Raw genomic sequence first — 24,135 nt, forward strand, 5'->3', positions numbered from 1 at the left:
GAAAAGGTAAAGTAGAGCAGCTGGATGCACTAAACCCAAAGATCCATGAAAGAATGCAAACGGGGTTTGAACCGTAGACCTAGAAGAAAAAGGCTTTTCAGGAATATGGCGGATAAGCAAGTGCCTGTGAGCACAAGCCTACCTCCTGCTGCAGCATTCTTTAGGAAAGCCAGGCCTGCTTGCAGGAGCGCTCTCTCATGACTCGCGATGAAAAAAAACATTAGGCAGGCTTCTCCAATGGTTAAAGCAGAAAGTTGGAAATCCAAGGTTTTCTCCCCCCCCCCCAACCTTGACACAACACACAAGGTGGGCTCATTGTCGCGTCTCCTGCTTCATGGCACCCCCATTGTACAAGGTAACACAAGGAAAGGTGCTTTGAAATGACTGAATAGGATTCTCGGCCTTTGGAACCTGCTGAAACTCCCTGGAGGAGTCCACAGTTCATTTCATCCATCACAAACCCGTTTTTAACAGTTAGCACCACAAAAAATGACACTTTTTCTTAAAGAAAAGTTTTTCTATCATTCGAAATGGAAGGGCAGCTTGAAACATAGCGGCTCACACCATGTCACCTTGTCACTAGGGTGATGTGCTTGTAGTATGCTCCTGTTTGCCCCGAGTGCTCTGCTCATCCCAAGTTCATTCTCTCACCAGATCAGATCACTTTAATTTATATATACCATACCTCCCCCTAAAAGTCACTCTTGCCATGTAATGTGAAGTAGAGGGCTTTTTTCCACCCATCCTTCTATACATCTTTATTTATCCAGCCTAAATGGTCAGAATTATCATGAGGAAGCAGAAGACTGTAGTAATGGGTAAGCAGATGAGCAGCACAATACCTAATTTAGCAGTCAGAAAGTGGCAAGTTTCCAAAAGAGCACCCCTATGTTCCTGTGAAAGTCCCAGATGCCGGAGCCAGGTCTAGGGGAGGCAACCAGTGCAAAAGCTGGGGGCCATGAGGCATGTGGGATGACATTATGCTAAGTGAATCAAAGTCATCCTATGAGCAGATGGGAAGAAAGAGGGGCCAACATCTTAGCTTCTGCCCAGCACCCTCGTGTGTCTAATACTAGCTGTCTTGTATGTGCCCTAATTTTGGTGTCCACTCTACAAGGCACCAAGATGTCTGGGAAGAACTGCTTAAGGTGGCTCTGTACTTAAAAATAGCTTCAATGAGCAGCTATTTGATTATTTTCTGACACTAAGATTATATTATGTGGTTGCCTGAACTCAATGACCCAAGAGGTCCTTTCCAGGCTCATGATCCTAGGATTTAAAACTCAGCAACAAAAGATTAAAAGACAATGCTCAACATCACAGGCATCTGAGCAGTAGCTGTCACTTATTTCTGAAATGTACTCCTACCTTGCTACCTGGCATGAATCCAAATAGCATACCACCTTGGGTAAGCTCCAGTAGCGCCCTTCAACTCTGCCAAGATAATGGCTCATAAAAAAGAAATAGCATATTAGCTGGAGACCTCACCTGATTAGTGACTACCATATAGAAAACAAGCAGTTAATAAGACAACAATCTGAGAAATGACTGACTGTTAGAACCACAGCAATCCAGCAGACTAAAAATGAGATCAGTTCAACTACTTCAGCTTCCTACAGCTGCTGCTAGGGAATCGCGCACACATGCAGCCATTTGAGAGAGAAATGGATCCCTAGTACCACTTGCTTTTTCCAACTTCACATTTAAAATTCAAAAGTCTCTATGCAGGCAAATCAAACAGAAGAGAGTGTCATATTCAGAAAAAATCAGCCACTGATTTCAAACTAAGGTGGGGCAATTTCCAATACACTTCACAGTCTGTCTTTAGATGCATTAATGCATACAAATGTTACTGTACTAAGGGTGAAACCTGAGACTTAAAAATGGAGTTTATACTAAAAAAACTAGCTAATTCTGAGTGCTTATAAGCTCAGCCATTCCACTAGGTTTTTCAAGACAAATTTAAGACAACACTGTAATGGAGTAGGACTACTACTGCAGGCCGTGGCTGCAGGTCAAGACTGAGGTGCTGTGGCGGAGTTGGAGACTGAAGGAGGGTGGTGTTCCCAGGAGGAGGAATTGGTGAACAGGGAGACTTGAAACAAGGGCTGCTACAGAGCTGCAAGAGGGAAGCCCCTGTCCCATCCTGCCGGCAAAGAGCCCATGTCAATAAGCACATGCTACATTTTCATGGGAGAGAAGATATTTACTTATCTTTCAAACATGAGACCGTGTTGGAACAGTCAAGGAACCGTATTTTGAGCATCCCGTAAAATACACTTGGCCAGCTCTCCACTCCCAGGAGGGCCATGGATACTATGCCTGAACAATATTTCTTCTTGGCACTAATGTTTGCTTAAGACTGGGGAATATCCAAGTTATGGACAAAATAAACCTCAGTGAAAAGTAGCCAGGTAGGGACTTAAACTCAATTCAATTTGTGAATTTTTCCTAGAGCTACTAGACTGCTTACTTTGGATACTTTACTGTATTTGATACTGCCAGCTGCATTAGAGCAAATAGCTAACATACTTTATTTGGGCAGGGCTATAAGGGCAAGCCATGCTGGGACCCAGAAACCTGGTTAAAAGAGATACTGGCCCCCACTGCATTTGTTACAACACACATGGCAAAACCAGGAGGCCACTGACAACTGCACGGTGTCAGGTAGGCGTGTTTAAGTCAGTCTTTCCACAAGGACCTAGACCACACAAATGTTTACAACTTGCTTGTGAATCTTTGTTAAATTTAAATTCACAGAGCAGCATTTAAATGTTTTGAGCAGTGAACTGTGCTTCCATCTGGAAAAAAAACACGGCAAAGGCAATGCCCTTCCACAGGGCTGAACTGTAAACAACCAACACAGACCAGCTAATACGTTAGACGCCATTCAGTTACCCCCACATCTTTCTTAGCTTGCCCCTTTAATTCATAATACGTTTGCCGAGCTTATTGTATGACCAACCATTTAATTCCATCATAAGGGTCATTCTTCTCAGCGCTGCTTTTGTCTCTCATCTCCTTGATATTTTGATAGAAATGTTAAGCATTACGCTTATTATTTGTCCCCAAGAGGTAGAAATTAATTACGAAGAGTTTCATTTTTTAAATCAGGACACCGGCTACGCTTTGAGAAGTCTCAGTTTGGTAAGTTTCCAGTTACAAGGTCTTGGCTTCCGCTGAGCACAGTTTGAAATAAAATAATGCAGCTTGTTCCTACTGCTGGAACACGCCGAGCCAAGTGTGCAGGCAAGGAATCACTGGCACCAGCCCAACACTTCAAACCTGTCTGAAACTGTCACTCCAATCTTGGTGCAGTTTATGTATAAAGTTGTGAGATATGAATGTACACCCCTCCTCCACCGAGAGCTAGACAGCCTTTTATCTTGGGCAGAGGCAAAGGAAGAGGAACAGGAGGAAGAGAAGGCAGAAGAAAAACACAAGCCTGCTAGCGAAGGAGCTTATTAAGGAAAACAAAGTGACAGGTAAGGAAGTGATGCTTCTTTCCAGCCTACCTTACCAAGGGCTGCGTGAAGGCAGTCAAGTGCATAGCTGCTGTAAGTCAGAATACTTTACTTCATTCCTAACATTTGCATTACTTTTCATTCATTACCTTTGTGAATCAAACAGAGCCCTCCCCCAATTCATTTACGCCCCTGGCCTGGGTCTACCGCGCGGTGCACCTGACCCTGCAGCAGGCCAACAATGCTGGGCACATACAAAAACCTCAAGTATCTCTATAGGCTTTCTCTAGCTTCCATCACTGTGACATTTGAGCACAAATGGCTCTTTGCAGGCTTTGATCATATAAATCTAAGACATGTTGGAATGTCCCAGAGATTATACTGAATCTCCTGCCCTCATCTGCCTTTTTTGTTAATTAGATTGAGATAGTTCAATTGAGAGATTGAATATAAGAGGATTTTGTTCTCCCCCTTCACCATCCCAGCATATACAGGTTATTTTTTCAAGTCTTTGGTGTACATTGTTTCGCTTTCCCTGTTTTCTGGAAGTCTATGATGGAGTTATAATCAGACCTTGGAAATATGGCATTATCTGGCCTCTTGCTATACAAAATGGAAATGGGAGTTCTTACTTTAGAAAGAGGCTTTCAAGTCTTTAGTCCACAGCATTAGAAGGAAACATTTAGTTAACCACCCTCTGTTTATCATTCATAAAGGAAAACAATCAATACCCATTTACAGAGCAAACAGAATGGAAACTTAACATTTTCTTTTATATAGAAAAATCACAATCTTATTGACTGATAAACCTTGAAATGAGGAATGCTAAACTTTGAACTAAATCAAGCTGGGTTTTTTGGTATTGATGTGCAGCCATTTTTAGAAGAGACAGCACTTTGGAGTGCTCAGCAGCTTTCATCTTTCAGATCCTTGATGGAGCCTAAGTAGCATTAAGCCTACACCTTATCAAACAAAATTGCGAAAAATGTAGTTTGCCAATGTGTTATAGCCCACCATCTGGGTTCATCAAGAGAAGGTCACCAGAAGATCCATCTGAAAGTATCATTTATCTGTTTTTTCTTTCAAGTAAGTGTATGAAAAGGGGCTTCACTAACATGGTGTAAATGTTAGTATATGGCATCTGTATCGAGAGCAGAACTTTTTCATTCAAGCCCTTGAGAGGCCATACCACCTCAGCCAAACCCAGCTCTACTGTAGGATTTTCCCCAGACCAAGCACATTCATACATTTATTGGTATTACAAACAAAGAACACTAGAGATTTTTCAGCAAGAAATTAAGTACGACATATCGATACTGACCCACCAGTGTACATCTGCTTCTCTGCTCTGCAATTCCTTATGTTGTTCAATTATGCCAATATATACAATTATTATGTGGTTATTATTTATTTCCACCTCATGGCTATTTCAATGTGTACAATGTTTATCTCGGTATACAGTATCTTTCTAAGTAGAGTGGTCCTTTGCAGTATTAATAAAGTCCAAATTCACCGTGATATTCCTGGCACACTACAAACAATTTAGAACCACCATTTATCTCAAACTATAGGTACTCCAGAAGATCTCCTGTATAATTGTCACTTTTTAAAGTGCTACATCAATGGAAGAGATTATTCTAAAAAGTACTTACAGTGCTCAGTTTACTACAGCAGATGAGGATGCGACGTTCATACAGCATACTAGCATAGAGATGCAGCATGTTGTTGACATCAACGGCTACAAAATACTCTGTCAGATTTCTCTAGGAGGAAAGATTAGAGAGGTTTTGAAAAAATATTGCAAACAAAAATATCTTAAAACAGCAAAGAACTAGATTGCTTCCCTGTGTCTAACCACCAACAGAAAGCTGCTTATTAGCAGAAATCTATGGGTCAGCCCATGTGAGCAGTTTGTTTGTGCGCTGTCCTCGAGCTTTTTTAAATTAATGCCAGCCAAAACGCTCATTTAAAAAAAATTATACTCAACTTGTAAACTACAAACTGAAGAGGTTTTCTGTAGAAGTAAAGAGGTTCTCTTACCCATAGAGTATATACACATTTCTGCAGAAGTGTTTTAAAAAAGCCCAGTTACTTGCAACCCAACAGAAGACGACATACTTACTGGAAATGTCTAATTAAATTTAATCATTAAAGCATCTGCTAATGGCACAGCCTACTGTAGAGCAATTGAGATTATTGGGACTATAGAGGCATTAAAATACAAGGCAAGAATAATGGTCCTAATATTCAGGAGTTTGTACTGCTTTAGGAACTTGAACCCAGCTGTTACTATGAGGAGGGGCAGCAGAAAACATCCTCAGCTAGAGACAGGGAAATAAGCCATACAAAACCACCGCATTTATACAGCTCTGAGAAAGGAACAAGCTACACCAAGTAGCTCTTTATCCCATACTCTCCTACCCATCCTGGGGCCGGGCCTGAACCTCTGTCAATGTGGGTGTCCCCCACGCTGTTCAGGGGCTAAGAGGGTGTATTACGGTAGTGTCGGAGCAGTGGAATGGCTCCCAAACAAAAGACAGCAAGTGAAAATTAAAAGCCAGATTCAGCTGCCTTTATTCACACAAGTGGCACCTCACTCCACATATCTTCCCAACAGAAATCAATGGAGTACTTTCATGCATAAGGAGCTCTCTCAGTGTGAGCAAGGTTAGCTGAAACCAGCCTTTGATTTCTACTAAAAATGGATTCAAAAAGCCATTCTAGAATAGGAAACCTTAATTCATCAGGAGAGGCTGAATTAGTGGATTTGATTCAAAGTAAACTCTTCATGGATGTACTATAGACTGGTATAAGGTAGGATTTATATTTATATATAAAAAAAGCACATGATAGAGCAAAATTAGACTAGTCATGAATTCAAGTGGGATCTTAATCATCATAGAATAAAACAGAGCACAAAAAAGCAAAAAGCAAATAGGATTTAGAAGCTTAAAGAAGCTCAGAAAGCCCATTAGCACTTTTGACAGATCCAAAGATAACTCTAAAACCACCAATACTTGGCCTGAGGAGTCTGCCAAGAAGCTTCATACTGTGCAAAAATATGTTCCACAGCTTGCCATCCAAATACAAAGAAAGAGCTAGAGACAAGAACTGAGCCTGGTGTTTGGAAGATTTTTGTGGTCATTTTTAAAAATTAAATATTAAAAAATAAAGTCTCTTTGCTTAGTAAAATGCAGATAGGTATAAAGGCATCATCCAGGTCTCACCAGCCCCCTTGTCATGGGAAAGCTATGGCCACATACAGGTACATTGAAAAAAAAAAATGCATTTTGCCAAAACCCCATTAAACTGTCATGTACTTTTTCTGTATTTCTCATCCCATCTGTGCTGATTAGCATGATATTTGTGTCTAAACAGAAGCTGTCTCCTTTAAAGCTCTGCTTCCCCCATACACCCATCTCTCTGTGATGCCAAAACATAGTGCATGACGACACAAAATGTTTCAAGCAGTATGAATTAAGATGTTACAAGTATTGAAAGGTCTGTTCTTCCTTGAAGGAACTTGCAGCACACACTGAAGTTAGCCGAGATATTGGCATAGTAAAAGGAGGAGTTTACAATCCTTCAGGTGAATCAACTGCACAAAACAAAAGCTTTCAGTATAAAAGAAAAAAAAACAAACCCAATCAGTGGAAGGAAACATAGGAAGAGGACTTAACAGATGAATCGGGATTTGATAAACTATTTGTATTTTATGAAGTTTGCCTTAGCATAAAGGTGGCTTGGAGGCACTATTGTTTCCACGTGTAGACAATGTTATCTGGTTTTATAGTCCCGCTGGAAGGAACTACACATTTCTGAGTCCAGAGAATACCTGTAGAACATGTGGGCTCCATGGCAATGTGCCAATACGAGAGAAATTCAGGTGCAGGAAGTTGTAGCTTTATTTATGAAAAAAAATAGTAAACTAAAAGAGGAAGTTCACTTGGGAATGCCTGGCTGCCTCATGAGTGTCACGAGACGAGTAGGGACAAAACCTACAGAAAGGAGGAGACTAACTTAGTTTAGTTGCTGTAATATTTGAGTCTCAGCATTAAAAATTCTTCTGAGATAGTAAAGCTGGGTTTTTCAAGCTGGATTTTTAAGGGAAATCGCATATCTGAATTGCTGTTAAAACAAACAAACAAACAAACAATGAGAATCCGTTCCCTAATTTCCTTCGGTTCCTTTAAAAATACCTCCCTACATGTGTTCACTGACTGTGCAGTTAATTACTATTGGCAGGTAGTGGCTGATTGTACACATTTCCAAAAAAACAACCCAAATCCTTTCTGCCTTCCAAGGAACTTCTCACTAAACTTGCGTAGCACTAGACTTACAGAGACAGATGTACGTGTCTTTTCTTCTGCAGCAAAACCAAATGTGTATTATAAAAACAAATTTAGGTATGTCAGGCAGTCATTGGGTCAAACTTCATTAAAAAGTGCTGTAAAGTACCCTTTTGGAAGAGACTACAGTAAAATGACTTTATTGAGATGTTTATCATGTTTGAAATAACGCACTAAAACTTACCCTTCAGAGATCTAATAAATGTGCATCACATGTAACCCAGGATACATTTTATAACAACATACTGAGGTTTTGAAGGGAAGGGGGGGAGGGATCAAAATACAGAAGGGGGTGTATTTGTTGAAAATGATTCAAGATAGGAATCTAAAATTAACAGCTTGAAACACAAGTAGTAAAAATCATATATGCAAATTTTAATGAAGGATATCATGAACTTTGAGGTGACAATGTGAAATAAAACGCAAGGAGTCTGCATCTCAGCAGCATCAGAGGGAAACTTTCATCATCGCTGAAACGGCTAAATTACCTGACAAATCTGAACTACAATGGCTACTGTGTGCCCAACACGTCTCGGTAATGCGTTTCCTGCAATGAACCCAACGTGTTTATTTCTGAAAGTCACAATGCGTTCATAAATCCTTCATATACCCAACCAAATTGTTTGAAAAAGTGAAATCTCAGTTGTTATATGTAACTGTCCATACTAAATGCTTTTGTGGATCATTAACTATTCTGGTCTGACACAAAGCCAGATAATTACAACATGTTTGTTAATGTTCCAAATGGAGTTCTATGCGATTCTCCATTAATCATTACACACAACTTCAAAATCTGGCACTACTAAAACATTTGTTAATACAGGCTTAAAATGTAATTACTGCCATGATATGTGGCATTTAAAAAAAAACCAAAACCCCCCCCCAAACCCAGGTCAATTGTTTAAAATCTATAAAGATTTATGCTCATTTAATGCCTTTCTGCTATTCTCTATATAAACCACAATCCTACATAAAAGATACTTTGACAGACAGATAAAACCCTAGTGAGCAATTACACACTGATATTCATTAGGAAAGCAAAATACTGCGTTTATTAAGCACAGACCTGAAAAATAGCTGAGAATCTGCTGTAACAACCACCCTCAGATCAGAGTTTCAACATTTGTTTCCCATTCTTGTCTTTACGCTGACGAATCTGCGTAAACATTTATGGGACTCTGCTTATCGCCCTGACTGCTCACTTACTTTTCCTCCTCTGGGCAAGCTCTGCATCTCCCCCAGAACAGCCGAGGTCCCTTCCCTCCTGGTCCCCTTCCCCACCCTCCATGCCCACATTACAGCACTGTCTTATTCCCTGTGAGGCCTATCAGCCCACTCACTGGTTCAGAGGGGATGCTTTTAAGCATCACATAACGCTGCCTCCACTGCAGGCTGAACACTCTGCTTTCAAAGGGTTTCCAAGTCCTCCTGGCCCAAGGCCTTTGCTTTTATAACAGTCTTTGATTCATAAGCATTCATCATGTCTCCTGCTCAAATGTTTTGGGAAGTTGACTCATACCTTAGGACTCAAGCCAACATCCCTGGCAGACGTAACAGACAGAGGGTAAATAAGACTATACATTCTGAAATCATTACTGCGTGCTGTATGTGTTATTAAACTGCTATCTATTAGCTAGAGCAGGAGACTGCCAGCAAGGACTCTTATATCCTACTTAAAGTTCTGCCACTGGGTCACAATTCGATTCACTTTTCCACATTCGTCTCTGCCTCAATTTACCCATCTATAAAATGGAAATACTACAGCTTCCTTACCTCTTCAGGTAGCACAAGGCACCTTAATTAAAAATTATAAAATGCTTTGAGATCATTGATCGAGGGAGACGTTAGAATAAGAAGTTGCCACCACCAGAAAACTTCAAGTGTGGGGAAAAGGAACAAACGTTCCAGTCAGACTGACAGCTGTTTTTAGCTTCAGGAAATGGGTCCTGTATTACCCCTAATGTATCAAACTCCCATAAAAATAAATGCTCTAAAAATAAAATATGTCTATTAAATTTAATGATACTATTTCTATTTACAGAAAAGCTAGTAACTACGTATGTTTCCAGCGGGAAAAAACAAAGGGAAGACGCACATCTGCTGCATAAACTCTCTAGGCAGCAAACTACTACATAATTAGAAGAAGGTGTGGCTAGACTGTTTTATTTTAATACTACAAATGAAGATTTGTGTGGTGCTGGATCTGACCTTGGAAGGCTCAACCTCCTGGTCCAATAGCAAGCCCTTGAGACATCAGGCAAATAGACTAGGAAAGACTCCTTGCAGACAGGCATTAAAGAGCTGGGAACCCCAGAATGCCAACCTGGTCCACTCTTTGCTGGGCACTTAGGGTAGAAAGACACATCACCTGAAGGTGCATTTATGCCACCATATGCATTTTTACAGCAGCACAAATGATGAGGAATAGATGGCTCTACCCTTTGTTGCACCACGGCACCGACTATGACTATAGAACAGCGCCACTTTATTGCAGTCTACCTCTATTTGCTCTGTGGCAGGAGAGCACGGCCAGCCCAGAGCTACCCAGACACTCCAGCGGCCCCAGACAGATGCCCCAGGAGCTTGAAGGACCTGAGCCTGAAAACTTTTGCATGGCATCAGGATGGAATGGGACCTGGCAGAAGTCCTAGCATGAAGGCATGGGGCACCAGGAATCCCGCATGTCCCATGCTGTCCCGTGAAGGAATCCACACCAACCTGTGCCTCCACGCAAGGAATAAGTTGGCCTGGGCCCAAGCAAGGAGGCATGAACCAGCGAGGGACACAGGGAAACCCTGAGCAAGGGGGAACATGTTACCCATTGCCCTGCACCAGGACTCTGCCCAATGTGGGACAATGGGGGACATGTGTTTTGCCCAATAATGTGAATCAGCTATGGTGGGACATGTCCTGCCACAGATGATCCACTTCATTTGCTAACACCTGCTTTTACCTTTACTGATGTCTCTCACTTGCTGACACATCTAAACCATGCTGCAGTCTGTACCAAGTTTGCTTAACAATGGTAAAACTAAAAAGGGTCACTAAGCTATCCCAGAATAAGTAATTTTCTTGCTAAGTTATTTTTTGTTTAAATGTCCTTATTTTTTACCTAAATAGAAACAGAATGAAAAGCTATTGATTAACAGCTACATCTCTGAAAATAAATGTCTTGACTTGGCAGTTCTATCAAGAGACCATCATTCTGTCACAACTTCCCATTCATTTGATACTTGGCCTTAATTAAACAGGCATTTTAATCTGATCATCTAACACTGTAAATTGCCTACTCTAGAGAAAATAGGTTTTATGGGGTTAGTTTACAGTGACTATGGGAAAAGCTAATTTACTGTGTCACTGGTTAATCCTACAGAAAGCAGTTAAGTAGCAGGCATCCTTTAACACACCTTAGCACAATAATACTTAAGGTTTTTAGAAAATAAAGGAGTTGCAATGTTGCTGCTGTAGAAAGCAAAAGGAAAACCAGCTCTAAAGTACATAGATATCTATGCTACTCACATTTTCAGGTATGCTAGGAAGTTCTCTGATGTCAGGCACAGTAAAGTAAGAGTGCTGGAAAAGAAAAGCAACAATTGGTTACTTGGCACAGTTCAAAGCAATATAAACGTATTGTTTGGAATCAGTAACGTGTTTAGGCATAGTTGTAAACCATTAAACAAAGCCCTGCTAAAGAAACTGATACAACATTTGCTCTCAACTACCAGTAAATTGGGTTTTTTGGTCATTAATGTCAAATGTTGGCTGCTTCTCTGTCACAAAAGAACTACAAAATGTTGAGACAAATATCAAATGTAGCTAAAAGGATAAATGATATGTTATTCTTACCCTTCAAAGGTATTGACTCACAGCCTCACACTATTTATGACAAGCCAGAAAAACTCCAAAGCCTTCTATAACTCAGACCATGCTTCCTCAGCCCACTGCAAGATCCATGACTGAGCACGGGATATACAGCAACAGCCAAGGCCTTTTTGGACTAACACTGTAGAGTATTAGTATGGTTCAGTTTATAGAGGAATGGGGAAATTGAGATTATTGAGATGCATCTACAACGGATTTATACTTCCGTAGACTGACAACGACTTACTACTTATCTTGTGTCTTGAACCAAGGAACACTCATTGTTGCCCTCCTTAACCACGCAAAAACTTTCAAAGAGCCCTGACACAATAATAACGGCTGCTCTTGGTCTCCTTAACATTTCTCCTACTATAAACGATCATGTTCTCCAATGGTCCGCTAACCGTGTTCTAAATGGCTGCAAGAGGATGAATAAAGCTAAGCAGTTGTAGCACCTGGTACAGTAAATGAGCCTTCCTCTGGACAAGTGCATACCAGGATATTATGAAGTCAATTGAGCAATGTTACTCATACTGTTTTCTCCTAATCCAAAGATACGTTTCATTAACTACTCTTTCTCTTTACTACTGCTTGCACTCAAGTGCTGACAGAACACTGAACAGTTTGAGTTCCTGCACAATGCATGTGTGCCCAAGACCCCACAGTTTGGGAGAAGCAAATGGGGAGGGGAGGGGCAAAATATACACCAAAAATGCTCCAGCTTGCCAAGTATCCCCTCATAATGCTACAACACACCACACCAGACAGACAAATTGCAGGCATGAAATGGCTAGAATTATTAATAGCAGAGGCAATTATTTCAAAACCACATAGTTAAGATATATAGGATGAGCAGGTATTTATCATCCTCTGGTTGTAACAAAAATCAGACCCAGCAGCAAACAGCAAGCTGAAGTGCAAAAATCTCATCACGTGCTTAATGACCTCTCTCAAACTGACAGACCTACAATGCAGAAAACACCTGACTATCAAAGACATAAGCTATAATGAATCATTACTGCTTGTACAGACTATCATGTGATAAAGTAACAGTTTTACTTAACTGCAGAACGTGGACATTTAAAAAAACCTCAATGATCAAATGATTATGCAGCAAAAAGAAACAAAATGGAATGAATCCTTTTTCAGGTACAATTAATAGCTCCATTAGGCTCGGCAGATGATGACAACTAAAAATGCATTCACTATCAGCTACTATATGTGGAACCAGCCCAGAAAATGTAATGGGTAGTAAAGGAATGAGGAAAATGACTGGTTGCAGTTGTTGCCGCATGCTGAAAGGTGTGTCACTTGACCACAGAAGCCATGCACAGTTTCCAAATTTAAGATGACCCGATAAATAATTATTTTCTTGGTGTCCTTTCATTAAGCAGAGTTGTGTTGCTTCTGTTGGGACTCTGATCTTGCCTATGTTTCATAGGATTAGCATTTTCAAACATGTGCAAACCGTTTGTAGTTGTTAGGACACCACACAACCTTTGGGGAAGGAGGTGGGGGGGCAGGGGGCTTTGTTTTGTTTTTGTTTAATTTCTCCGCTACACTGGCTTGGTTACAGGAAGGTTTCCTTCTTGATGACTTTCCAAAATGTCACCAATCCTATTGATAGGATTCCTATCACTTTTTACAGCCATGGTTATGTTTCTGCACAATGCTAATAAATCTGGAACAACTAATGCACATGATAACGGAGGTTTCAACTTCCAGATGCAAGGCCAGTGCTATCAGTATCAGAGGTAATCTACATTAATGTTTAGTGCCCGGCATGTGTCTTAATTCCAACAGGACTTCTTATCATGCACAAAGTTCAGCACATGCACATGTCTTTGCAGGATGAAAACAATATTTTTTCCTCTTAACTTCCTTCTAGTGCCAAAGCAAGGGACCTGCCTTTATGTTTTTATGGTCATTTAAAAAGGAAAGAGAAAAAACCTTCAGCCTGTTAAATCATTCAAACAACCATATCCATCCTTAACTGGATAACTTGTATAAAATTGTCAAGTTTTTATGTTATATCTGGATATCATTTTACCAATGGCCATCTAGGCTTTCCAATTCCATGATGCTTCACCCCTTTTCACATTGTTTAATGGTAAGTTTTACTGCTTTTTAGTCCAGAAAACTATTTTATTAGTCACTTTGATAGAGCAAGACCATTTTTATTATTCTTGTTTTTAGGATTAGGAAAAGAGACTTGGTATGTGTGTGTATAAAGTCATATTAATTTTAAATGCTATTACATTAATGTTATAATTAGAACTTGTATAATAATTATACATCTTTATAATGTCATAATTAATGGTTCAGTCTAAGTTAAATGATTTATTATAAAGCCAATTCTTTTCTTTTGGGTTGTAGTATTCCTAGAATGTTACACTTCTTGCATTTTCACAAGTCAAAGCATTATGGTGTATAACAATATTAGACATTTCCATGCCTCATGAATAATGTATGGCCTGGAGCACATAGGAATTGAAACCGCTACAACCAGCATAATGCAAACTTTAGCATCCTACTACCTCCGCATTTTGGAAAGAACACAAAAATAGGAGAGGGAATGGAATATGAAGGGAAGTGCTCAGCATGCAGTCTGCAGGCTAAGCTCCTGCAGATTTCTTGGCTAGTCAATGGCTAAACTAAAGTGCTTAAAAAGCCCAAAACAAAAGTGGTCCCTAGACTGTCCCCTAAACTGTCCTTTAATATCCTTTCGTGCTCCGCTGCCCGTGAAATGTTTGAGAAAAGGAGAGCCCAACAGCATTCCTTGAAACCACTGGTAAGAAACAACTGAAACATCCCAATGGATCATCTGCTTCTGGGACAGCCTGTCGCCTGGGTCAGACAGACATGGTGTTCCTACAACAGCGAGCCTCAATAAGACTGGGACAGCTCTACGGCCAGCTGGTGACCTAGCAAGGCCAAACAACTGCTACCTGTCGACTGACATTACAGGGTGAAGTGATGAGAGTAAGCTGGTCATAGCCAGCAGTTGGTTTGAAAACAAGGGGGTAAAAGGGAGGAAACAGAGAGAGGGAACAGAAAGGGAGGGAAGACAGACAAATGGAGCTACAGCTGGGCATCAGCAGCTCTAATGCAAATCCTGAAAGACTAAACAGCACACAAGGAAAGGTGTTCTCTGCATTTTTCACTGGACCTTTCCGATTTAGCAAACACTTCCCAGAAGACGAGGCTATTCTGCAAGAGAGCGACTAAAAAACAAAAAAAACTTTAGCCTTAAAAGGCCCACTAAGCACCAACCAAAATCATGAGTTCTTCCAGGACAGTCTCATTAAAGATTGTGACAAAAAAGAAAAGCTTCAATGCAATGTTATTTGTGAGGAGAAATAACTATTGAGCTGAGGTTGGAGTGGGGATGATGGAATCAGAAATCATGTGTTAACCGAATGGTTCATGCTCAAAGTGTTGCTCTTCCAGGCAAGAGCCTGAGCTTGCTTTCCAGTCTTGCTCCTAGTGTGTGCCAGCAGGGACTGAGTAGCTAGAGGCACAACCATGAACCCCCCACACGGAAGCATCATGCCGCTGAGTGGACCCTCGGAGCCGATTCGGAGCTGCACCGATGAGAGATGCCCTTTGAAGTCCCTAAAGGGAAAGGGAAATCCGCAGCTCCCGGCACCAAGGACCCAACAGGCTGTAAACTGCAAAAAGGCAACAGACCTGTTTTGACATTTTTCTCTTACTACTGTATAAAATGAAAACGTGCCTCCCTAATTCGTTACTGCTCTACTTCACTTACCACGCCGAGATGAACAGGTGCTCCTGGATCAGGGATGGGAAGTTTATGAAGCACTTCTAGGAGCTCATTCCTTTGGCAGTCCTGAAACGAGAAAGACCAGCTTAACAAAGGAAAATTGAGCAATAAAGTGACCCTGCAGTCCAGGCTGTAAGATGGAAAGTTCAGAGTTTGCAAGTGCTTTGGGGCTACAGCACTTGCAGATATAAGGAACAGTTGCCAAAAATGATTTACATTTCAGACTGAAGAAACGATACCTTTCTCTATGCAAATATCCTTGTGATAGAAAATGTTTTTTAGAACAAAATACATCTTCCCACATGTAGGTTTCTACATTTGCCTATGTTCCAAGAAACCTATTGGGGCACCATCCAATGCACTACATATGCTCCGAAACCAGGGAGGGCTAGCTTCCATAGCAACTGCTGCATAACAGTAATTACTTGCCTTGAGCTGGAGACATCATTATAAGAAAGCAAGTGTTCCCTCTCTTCAAATTTGTAAAAGTTTGATAAATGTAAGATATAACCATGACTGAGAAAAATGTAATAAAAGTCAGAGCAGTACCATAACTAGACTTATTATGGTTACACTGGCTCTATTTTAAATACCTGAAATATGCTTTAGGGTAGGTGCTGCAATCAACCTATGGACCACTAAGTTCCAGCTTCAGTCCTAGAGCTGAGCCTTAACATCTCGGCTCACATTTTTAGCACGATATCAGTGAGGGAACTTGACTTTCATTTCACTTGCTTTAAATTCAGAAGCACCAGAATTAATCCTAAAAGCTTAAGGGGAAAAGAATGAGTGACACAGAAAAGTCTTCTGCCTCAGACTTGGTTTTAAACCGGTATTCAGGCTACAACAAAAAAGTTTAGGGAAGAGATCTGTCCTATACTCACTGAAGTCTATATATGTTCATAGAAGCACAATTAGATTTTCTTCTCAAAGCTCTTTTGCATTAAAGTACCCAAACGGCACACAAATTCACTCTATAGTGCTGCGTAATACTTAGCCTCTGGGCATTCTCTGATGACAGTAATTCCCACGTAGATAGTTTTTACCCTCTAGTATATTTGATCTTTGGAAAATGAAAGCGTTTAGAATAGTACCTGTCCTTTTGTTGTATAATCTGCCAAGACGTTGAGCAGCTTATAGAAGACTTCAAACCATGGGAGATAACTAAAACACAAAAACGGAAAGGAACCACTTGAAGATACTTGAAAATAAATATAATCATAGACTGGCAGGTTTTGTTGTGTAGGCAGGCAGGTGCGTCTGGGAGGATGAACCACCCTCCTGGCTCTCCCTCTCACCAGCGTGGCACTGCAGCACGGCTTAGCCAACGTGCCTCAGGGCTCCTTACAGAGCAGAGCTCCCACCACCAGCCAACCATGTGGCACTGGGTAAAAGCAGGTCTAATCAGACAGATCCCTGCTGGAAGATCACAGGAAGTCATCCTCACTGCAAAGACTACCAACCAGTGATCCCTGTGGAAGATGTCACTGTCTATATAATAGGTTACAATACTCTGAAATTGCTTATGAAATCATATCGGACAGATATTCACGTTGGATATTTTAGTCAATCTTATTCCCTGTAGACCATGCTTCATTACTGGCCTTCACTGTAGCTGATGGGGCCTTAAAATAGGGAGGCTGCTCTATTACCGAATCCTGCCTTCAGCTTTTTTAAAGTTAGCAATAAGATCTGCATATTTAAAAAAAAACATTTTAAAAATTAATGGACAGACCTATGGCCATGATATCTTCTCCAGCATCCTGTATCACTCCATTTATGCAAGCTCTATTTAGACCAAGCAGCATTTCTTACTTAGAATGCAAATGCACTTAATTTATAACATAACTGGTAACAAAGCATCGACTTTGAAAGACATGAACATGCTGAAAATTATGCAGCTTTTTCACTCAAAATGTCTATCTAATAGTGCCATGCTTTCTATGGGACTTTCCACAGCATGCAAACAAAGACGGACAGCTAAGGCACTAGCCTGTGCTGTAAGATGCTTGGCTGGGATTTTGTACCATGCTTCTATTGCACGGTTTTTGTCTGGATTCATATTTTTAAATTACTGCAAGGAGTGTCTCCTAAGCTACAGTGAAAAGGCAAGCTAAGAGTATGAAGCATACAGTGATTACTCTTTTAAATCAGAGGCCTTGTGAAGCAAATAGAGTATATTTTTTGGTACAGCTGGACAAGATGTAAAAGCTTTTACACAATACGACTACACCCTCCCAACCATAAAGAAATCCGTGCCCCATGATTACTAACTGTACAGCTTGTAGTAATAAATGAAGTGCGAGGCAACATACGTGACAGATAAAGTGAACAGCATTCCACCACTAACATGTGTTTGAAGCCTGCAAATGCTACTGTAAAATTTAAGTAGCTTATCAAAATATACTGATAAGCAACTTAACTTTTCACTTTATATGACAGTATTATCACTTATGTTAATATGTTTCAAGCAACTTTAGGAACCGCATATTGAGTACAGCAAAGAGAAAGACAATTACCACTTTAAACAGCGCTTGGCTTGGCATCATAATGTAAACATTCAAGAGGGATTAGACAGATGATAAGTTTCTCTCTTCCCGTTTAGTTAAATAAACCTCAGTAGAGTTAAAAGCCATTGTAATAGTAACAAGAAAATCCTCTCGGAGCAAGATTCCTGCACAGAGATTAACAATTTGGTAAACAAACCCACACAAGTATTGCAAGGCATTCATCAAAAGAAAGGCCGAGTAAAACAAGCTAACAGTCTGAAAGAGGACCAATTTCAGGGAAAACTTGCTGAATTAGACTTAAGCAGGCGAGCATCCTGAGCTGAAAATGCCATTTAAATTTTTTTTTTTAAATCAGAATGAGACTCCAGCGCATTAAGAATTTTACTTTTCCGTTTTAAAAACTTTTTAAAATATACGACAGCACAAGAGATTTGAATGTCTAGTGTGGCTGCACTGCACCTTCATGCAAAGATCTGTATATAGGATGTGCCCAAACATCACTTTTCAGAATAAGCCATTTCATGGTTTAATTACCATCTGCGATGAGAAAGGCCTTTAGAAATCAGCCGATATTCTCGTCTAAGTCACTTTGCTCCAGAGTTCGGCCGGCTGTGACACAACAGTTTCCCGGCACCTTTTTGCACTGACTGATGCGTATCTAATGATGGCAGTGTTGAGGCTTTGAAACCAAAGTCGGGTTGTATCCCTCTTCAAAGAGCCACTGTTTTCCCTTGTTGGGAGGCCAGGGTTCACAGCTGAACTTTATCTTGCTACAGAGCCAACAGAGTTTCCTGTATTGCTTCATTAGGCCAAGCATGCCAACTCTATAGGTTTTATTCAGTTGCCTGCAAGGACACTGGATCCAAATTCCAGTTCAACTCTGTCACTCAGCTGCTAGTAAATAGTTTTTCTGTATACAAAAAGTGCAGATAAATATTTATATTTACACATTTCTAAAACGCCTGAACTAGCGGTCGCTCGGCATACGGCTCGTGGAGGGGGAAGGCATGCAGCCGGTCCTACCGCACTTGCTCGCTCCCTGTCTGCTCTCCTGCTCCCTCTCCTCTCAGGATGGAAGTGGCTACGGTCCCAGCCTATCATTTCTCCTCCTTTTTTAACCCGTCTTCCCCACAAAATTCACAGCCCCACATTAACTCCTTGCTCATCTTATGGTTTTGAAGAAGGTTGTTCCAGTTTGAAAGATCAGGATCTGTAGTTTGGGAGACCTAGGAAGGCAGGGGTGGCACATGCTCTTCTTGGGAAAAGGACACAGCACAAGTTATCCCGAAATCAGGACAGCTGCCATTTGTCCGTGGCGCTCAACCTTGCTAGACTCAAGACCCCTTTAAAAAAAATCCCAGCTCTTATAAGGCCTTTACTAATTTTTTGATAACTGGAAAATAATAGAGCAATTCTTCTGCGGCAAAGAACTCAGGAAAACCAGAACAGGTCAGAATGCTTCTGACATTATGGATTCCTATTCGTAATCTCCGGGCTTATCTTGGGAATCATATATGGAGGTGTTAACACATCTACCAGTACCAATTTTATGTAGCACCTCACAGTGACTTTGAGAGGACCTCAGGATGCCCTGGTTGAGAATCACTGGCCTAGATGTTTAACATATGGTTTTCTAGAAGGTTTCCTATTAACCCCACAAAGCAAGGCCCTGTGCTCAGTTTGCTAAGCTGTCACAAATGGACTCCGGACCCTCTATCCAAGCTTTATGTAACCCCTGGAGAATCCCAGGAGCCCTGCATTGCCCCTCTGTTCTGGGTCTAAATGCAGAAGGCTTCCTGTCTACAGCAGTTATCCTGAGACAGTCCTGCTTATTTGTGCCTCGTGGAGCTACGGGGAAGCAGCTGTAATTTCTACAGGCTTCTATTTCCCTTATTTTGCTTTTAGAAATGAGAAAAGATGCTTGATTCAAGTTCAGATAACCAGGCTGGGAAGGTGGCCTGTTCATTTTAAAGGCTTAGAATTAGAGTAGGAAGTGGTGACACACCTTTCCTGAAACTGTATCAACACAAATAAGAGCAATGGCCTACAACGGACACGCACAAAAACAAGAGGACCTTCCTCCAGCAAAGCATGGAGACGCAACGACACATGGCTCGGCAGGGAGAGGAGGCACACAGAAGGGGCACACTTCTCTGACATGCAGACGTCCACAAGCTCAAATATTGAATGTGATAAAAGTCGTTACACAATTCAATCTCTGCATTCGGTTAACTTCCCGACAGCCTCCCACTAAAACAAAAAGCCCTCACGTTCCCAGATCCTCTGCTTTGGAAAGAAGGGCTTTTTTTTCCTCAATACATGTTTAATTATTGTGACAGAGAGAAGACTAGGCCTCTCTTTCTCAAATTGTTCCTGCAATTGAGGCTAAGTATTTGCTTGGAAAGGACTGACCCCCTTTTTTGTTATCACTCTGGAATGTATTTGCTGGTAGCAATGGCTTTAAGTGTAATGACACCTCCACAGAAAATGTAGTGCAACTCTCCAGCATTTTCCATGCAGCCCCTGACCTTATTTTTCAGCAATTTACCAAACGCTGCCTATAAAGCAAATTTTACAGAACTGAGTGCTCTTTTCCATTCATCAAGTTTGAGCCCATATTTAAAAACCACTGCAGTCCAGTGCAATGCATGTTCATGCTGCTTAATTTTTATTTAAATCAACTTATCTGCCAGTCTTTTGTGCTAAACCATTTGAACAACAGCACAACACAGCGTATCTCAGGACTTTATATGACCATACCTACCATAGTACCAAAGTACCTTACAATTGTAACGTTCACCCTTATAATAGCACGGCTAAGCCAGAAAGCAGTGGTGTTATGGACTCTGGAGTCTCAGATTAACACCTGACCCAGTGAACCATACCGCCTCGCTGTAAAGAGTGAAAAGGAACATCTGGACGTACCCAAGGGGCTTGGGATCAGGCACTCACAAAATGGCATGTTTAGGAAGCGGTCTTCCTCTTTCCATTTCTTTCAGCTGTTTTATTTAGAGATCTGCAAAGTTTGTTACATATTCTTCAGTTTTTACATCTCTATTTCTGCCTTGCCTATAACTCCAGGCCTTCAGGATAAACTGTATAGCTCAGCTTCATTCTGGGTACTTGAAGGGTAAAGGACTAAGGATATGGGCTATGGATTGTTTGTATGTTGTGATGAGCAAACCGGGTAAGTGTCAGAAATTCAAGACAAACAAGGAAATTAATATGCTATATGCACACTATATGTGAAAAGAAACATTTTTCTTCTTACCCCAGTAGTGTTAAATTTAATTTTTACCTCTGCCATCAACCCGCAACGGCATGAGTTTTGACATGCGACAGGAGCCCCCTGCCTTGGTGATTCAGATTCAGAAGTCCAGATTCTAACGACCCTTCAACAGTACAAATGGGAGCTCTCTCTCATAACAGAGATGGGGCAGGGGGGGAAGGGGGTGCATGTCCAACCTTCCAATAGGTTTCACGAACGAAGTTTGCTTGTAGGGTCACATTTAGTAAGGAACAAGTTATTACTTGCATCCTAGTAGCCCACTGATATTTTTAGGATTTGTGACCTGTTTTACTGTTGTCTTGGTGCTGGGGTGTGGGTTACCTCCTCATTTGTTGGCTGATGACATGAATGTCATTTTACAAGTGAAATGCAACAAAAATGGCTCCAATTCTTTTTTAAAACATATTTGAAATGCACCGTAACAGGCCACGTGGAACTCCAAAGCACTGCAAGGATCATCTCTATTGTGGAAAGAGGCAGATCAAGTGGTGGAGCAGTTCAGATCATATATGCTTGGGACCAGGGCTGGCAACTGTACTTATGCATGCAAAAAGCCTGTTTTTTTTCCTACAGAGATTTGTAAAAAGTTCTCGCTGTAAAATATGTTCCATGCCTTGACTAATTAGTGGTATAACATGAGAGAGACATTTAAAAGGTCACTTGTTTGAAATCACCAAAATGCACTGAATTCCTATTTGTGAACTCCAAGACAGTCCAGGAATAGCATTTTTGCACGAGGCCGCCATTCATTCCACGGTGTGCAGGTATGTACAGGCGCTCCTTCTGTTACCATGAAGCACTCCTGGCAGCCACCGAGAAGCAGCAGTGCAAAGCAAAGCTGACAGGACAGTGCGTTTAACTTGAGTTGTATACTACACCCTTCTCATACTTTTTTACCTTTAGGAACTGATGCAAAAATTTCCAAGGCATAAACAACAACAGAAAATTCAAAAGTTTTGAGAGCAATTTCAGGCCTTCTCTCAGTAAATAGCCGAGTCTTTTTATTTTTGTACAAACCACTGATCCAGTTATCATTAACACTTAGAGTATCATTTTGTGTTACAGTGAAGGGCTTACGGTGCGACAAAGCTACAGTTTCTTCAGTCCCGGGGAAGGTCCCTCTACATTCACGCCAGCCCTTGCTTCATTCCTTTGTCACGATACCATTCAAGATCTCCTCTCTCACATGGAAAGTGCCTGGCTGCCTCAGACTCACCTCTCCTCTGTGCTTCAAGTTTTACCATGCAACATGTTTACCACTCGCTCATCAATAGAGACAGAACTCTTTCAGGTTTAACTTATTTAACTAAATCCACCAAGAGAGTGAGAAAAAGTAGCTGTGACCTCTGCTTTTAGATAGTATCTTGAAGATAAAAATTTGCATTTTACATTGGAGAAAGTCTATTTACCACATATTCTTAAAAAAGAAATCTAAGAACATGGAGGGTGAATTTATAACCAAAACACTCTGTACCACATGCGACTTAAGTAGCACAACTGGTAGCACTATGGAGGATTTATGGCTTATGACTTGCTCATATTTAATTTGTAACCGAACACTTCCCCTTCCTCTTAGCTACCTTAGAACTTTTGATTAACTCTTGTTTTCACAGGTCATAGGTTAAACAAAGGAAGGGAAGCGCTCGGCAGTGAAATTGCCCAGAGCACCACAGAAAGGAAAAAAAAAGTGTCCCAGTTCAACCAGCACTAAAATAAGTGATAGACTAAAGATTGTTCACGACAGTTGAAGTTCAAAGACTCCAATGGGCATAAATCAGGATGTCACTGGACAATAACCAACGTAAGCAGTAAGCAAACACTGCTGTTCAACCTGAAATTCTCTTATTTTGGGACTACACTCTCAACACGGTGTGTCTCACATTTCTAAAGTGGTACTATAGCAATATTTGCCATAAATCACTTACAAAAAAAAATAAATAAAAAAAAATCAAGTTATGCTGCTCTTTCCAGTCTAGGAAAAAAAGATAGGTTTTGCACTCTGCTTTTCTCCCCCACAGAAATCTCAGCATGCAATCCAGCCACATAGCTGGAGACGGGCCAGTCTGAAGGAAGCATGCTTATTTATATAAAAATAAGCAAATATGGGCACAGGAAAAACTACTTTTTATGTTATACCAGGTCTGCACAAACTCTACTAGACAAGTTGCACAGTACCTTATTCAGTAACTCATATGTCATCACCTTTTTAGTGCACTCCTTGAAAATACAAAACATCATTAGTTACATGTGTCGCAGTGATTAAGATCAGAAGCTTAAGACAACTAAATTGTACTGCAGCTTTTAACTCAAATGTTTTCAAAATAGTGTATTTAAAAAACCTGGAGGCAAAAACCCATGAAAATGACATGCAAACCATCATGGCAAAGTTCCAATTCTAGGTAGAGACAAATGGGAATTACAGCATAACCAGCAAGAGAGAGGAAAAAACAGTCCCTACAGTCACTGTAGGCAAAATGTCTGTGGTTAATAAAAGGTTTAGCGTGAAAAGGATAGAAGATTTGCATTATTCAGAAATATGGACTTTTGTATTCTAACCCTCCAGTAGCAGTCAGCAGTACGTGAATGGGGGCCGCTCGGCGTCTGCCACACCAGCAGCTGCAGGGGGACAAGTCTGCAGCCAGCACGGGTCCCAGTTGGCCAAGCTACACTTCAAGAGTCACACTGAGCAGAAAATGTCATCACCCAACATTAGCTGTTACACAGATGAAAACACTGTGCTGTGGCCAATTCAGCTTCCTAGTTTTTCAACATATTATTCCACTTGTATGTTTTAACATATGGAAATAAAGCGTCTTGTTTCACCCTGGCAGCAAACTTAAGAGCATATGTTCTGGCCTCCTAGAAGAACTGCACTCCA

At 40.9% G+C, this 24,135-nt stretch overlaps 1 protein-coding gene across 7 annotated transcripts in view; it reads right to left on the reverse strand.

Moving 5' to 3' along the window:
• DENND1A (DENN domain containing 1A) overlaps window positions 1-24,135 on the reverse strand; it is a 287,266-nt gene that overhangs the window by 135,022 nt on the left and 128,109 nt on the right. For all 7 annotated transcript variants that reach the window (XM_059715740.1, XM_059715737.1, XM_059715734.1 and 4 more), the window contains 4 exons: window positions 16,553-16,622; window positions 15,444-15,524; window positions 11,333-11,386; window positions 5,117-5,227 (listed from right to left, as the gene is read on the reverse strand). In XM_059715740.1, the coding sequence (XP_059571723.1) occupies window positions 5,117-5,227; window positions 11,333-11,386; window positions 15,444-15,524; window positions 16,553-16,622 (316 nt within the window). The remainder of the gene's footprint in view (window positions 1-5,116; window positions 5,228-11,332; window positions 11,387-15,443; window positions 15,525-16,552; window positions 16,623-24,135) is intronic.

This window comes from Alligator mississippiensis, chromosome 12 (genome assembly GCF_030867095.1).
Source record: "Alligator mississippiensis isolate rAllMis1 chromosome 12, rAllMis1, whole genome shotgun sequence".
Classification (NCBI taxonomy): Eukaryota; Metazoa; Chordata; order Crocodylia; family Alligatoridae; genus Alligator; species Alligator mississippiensis.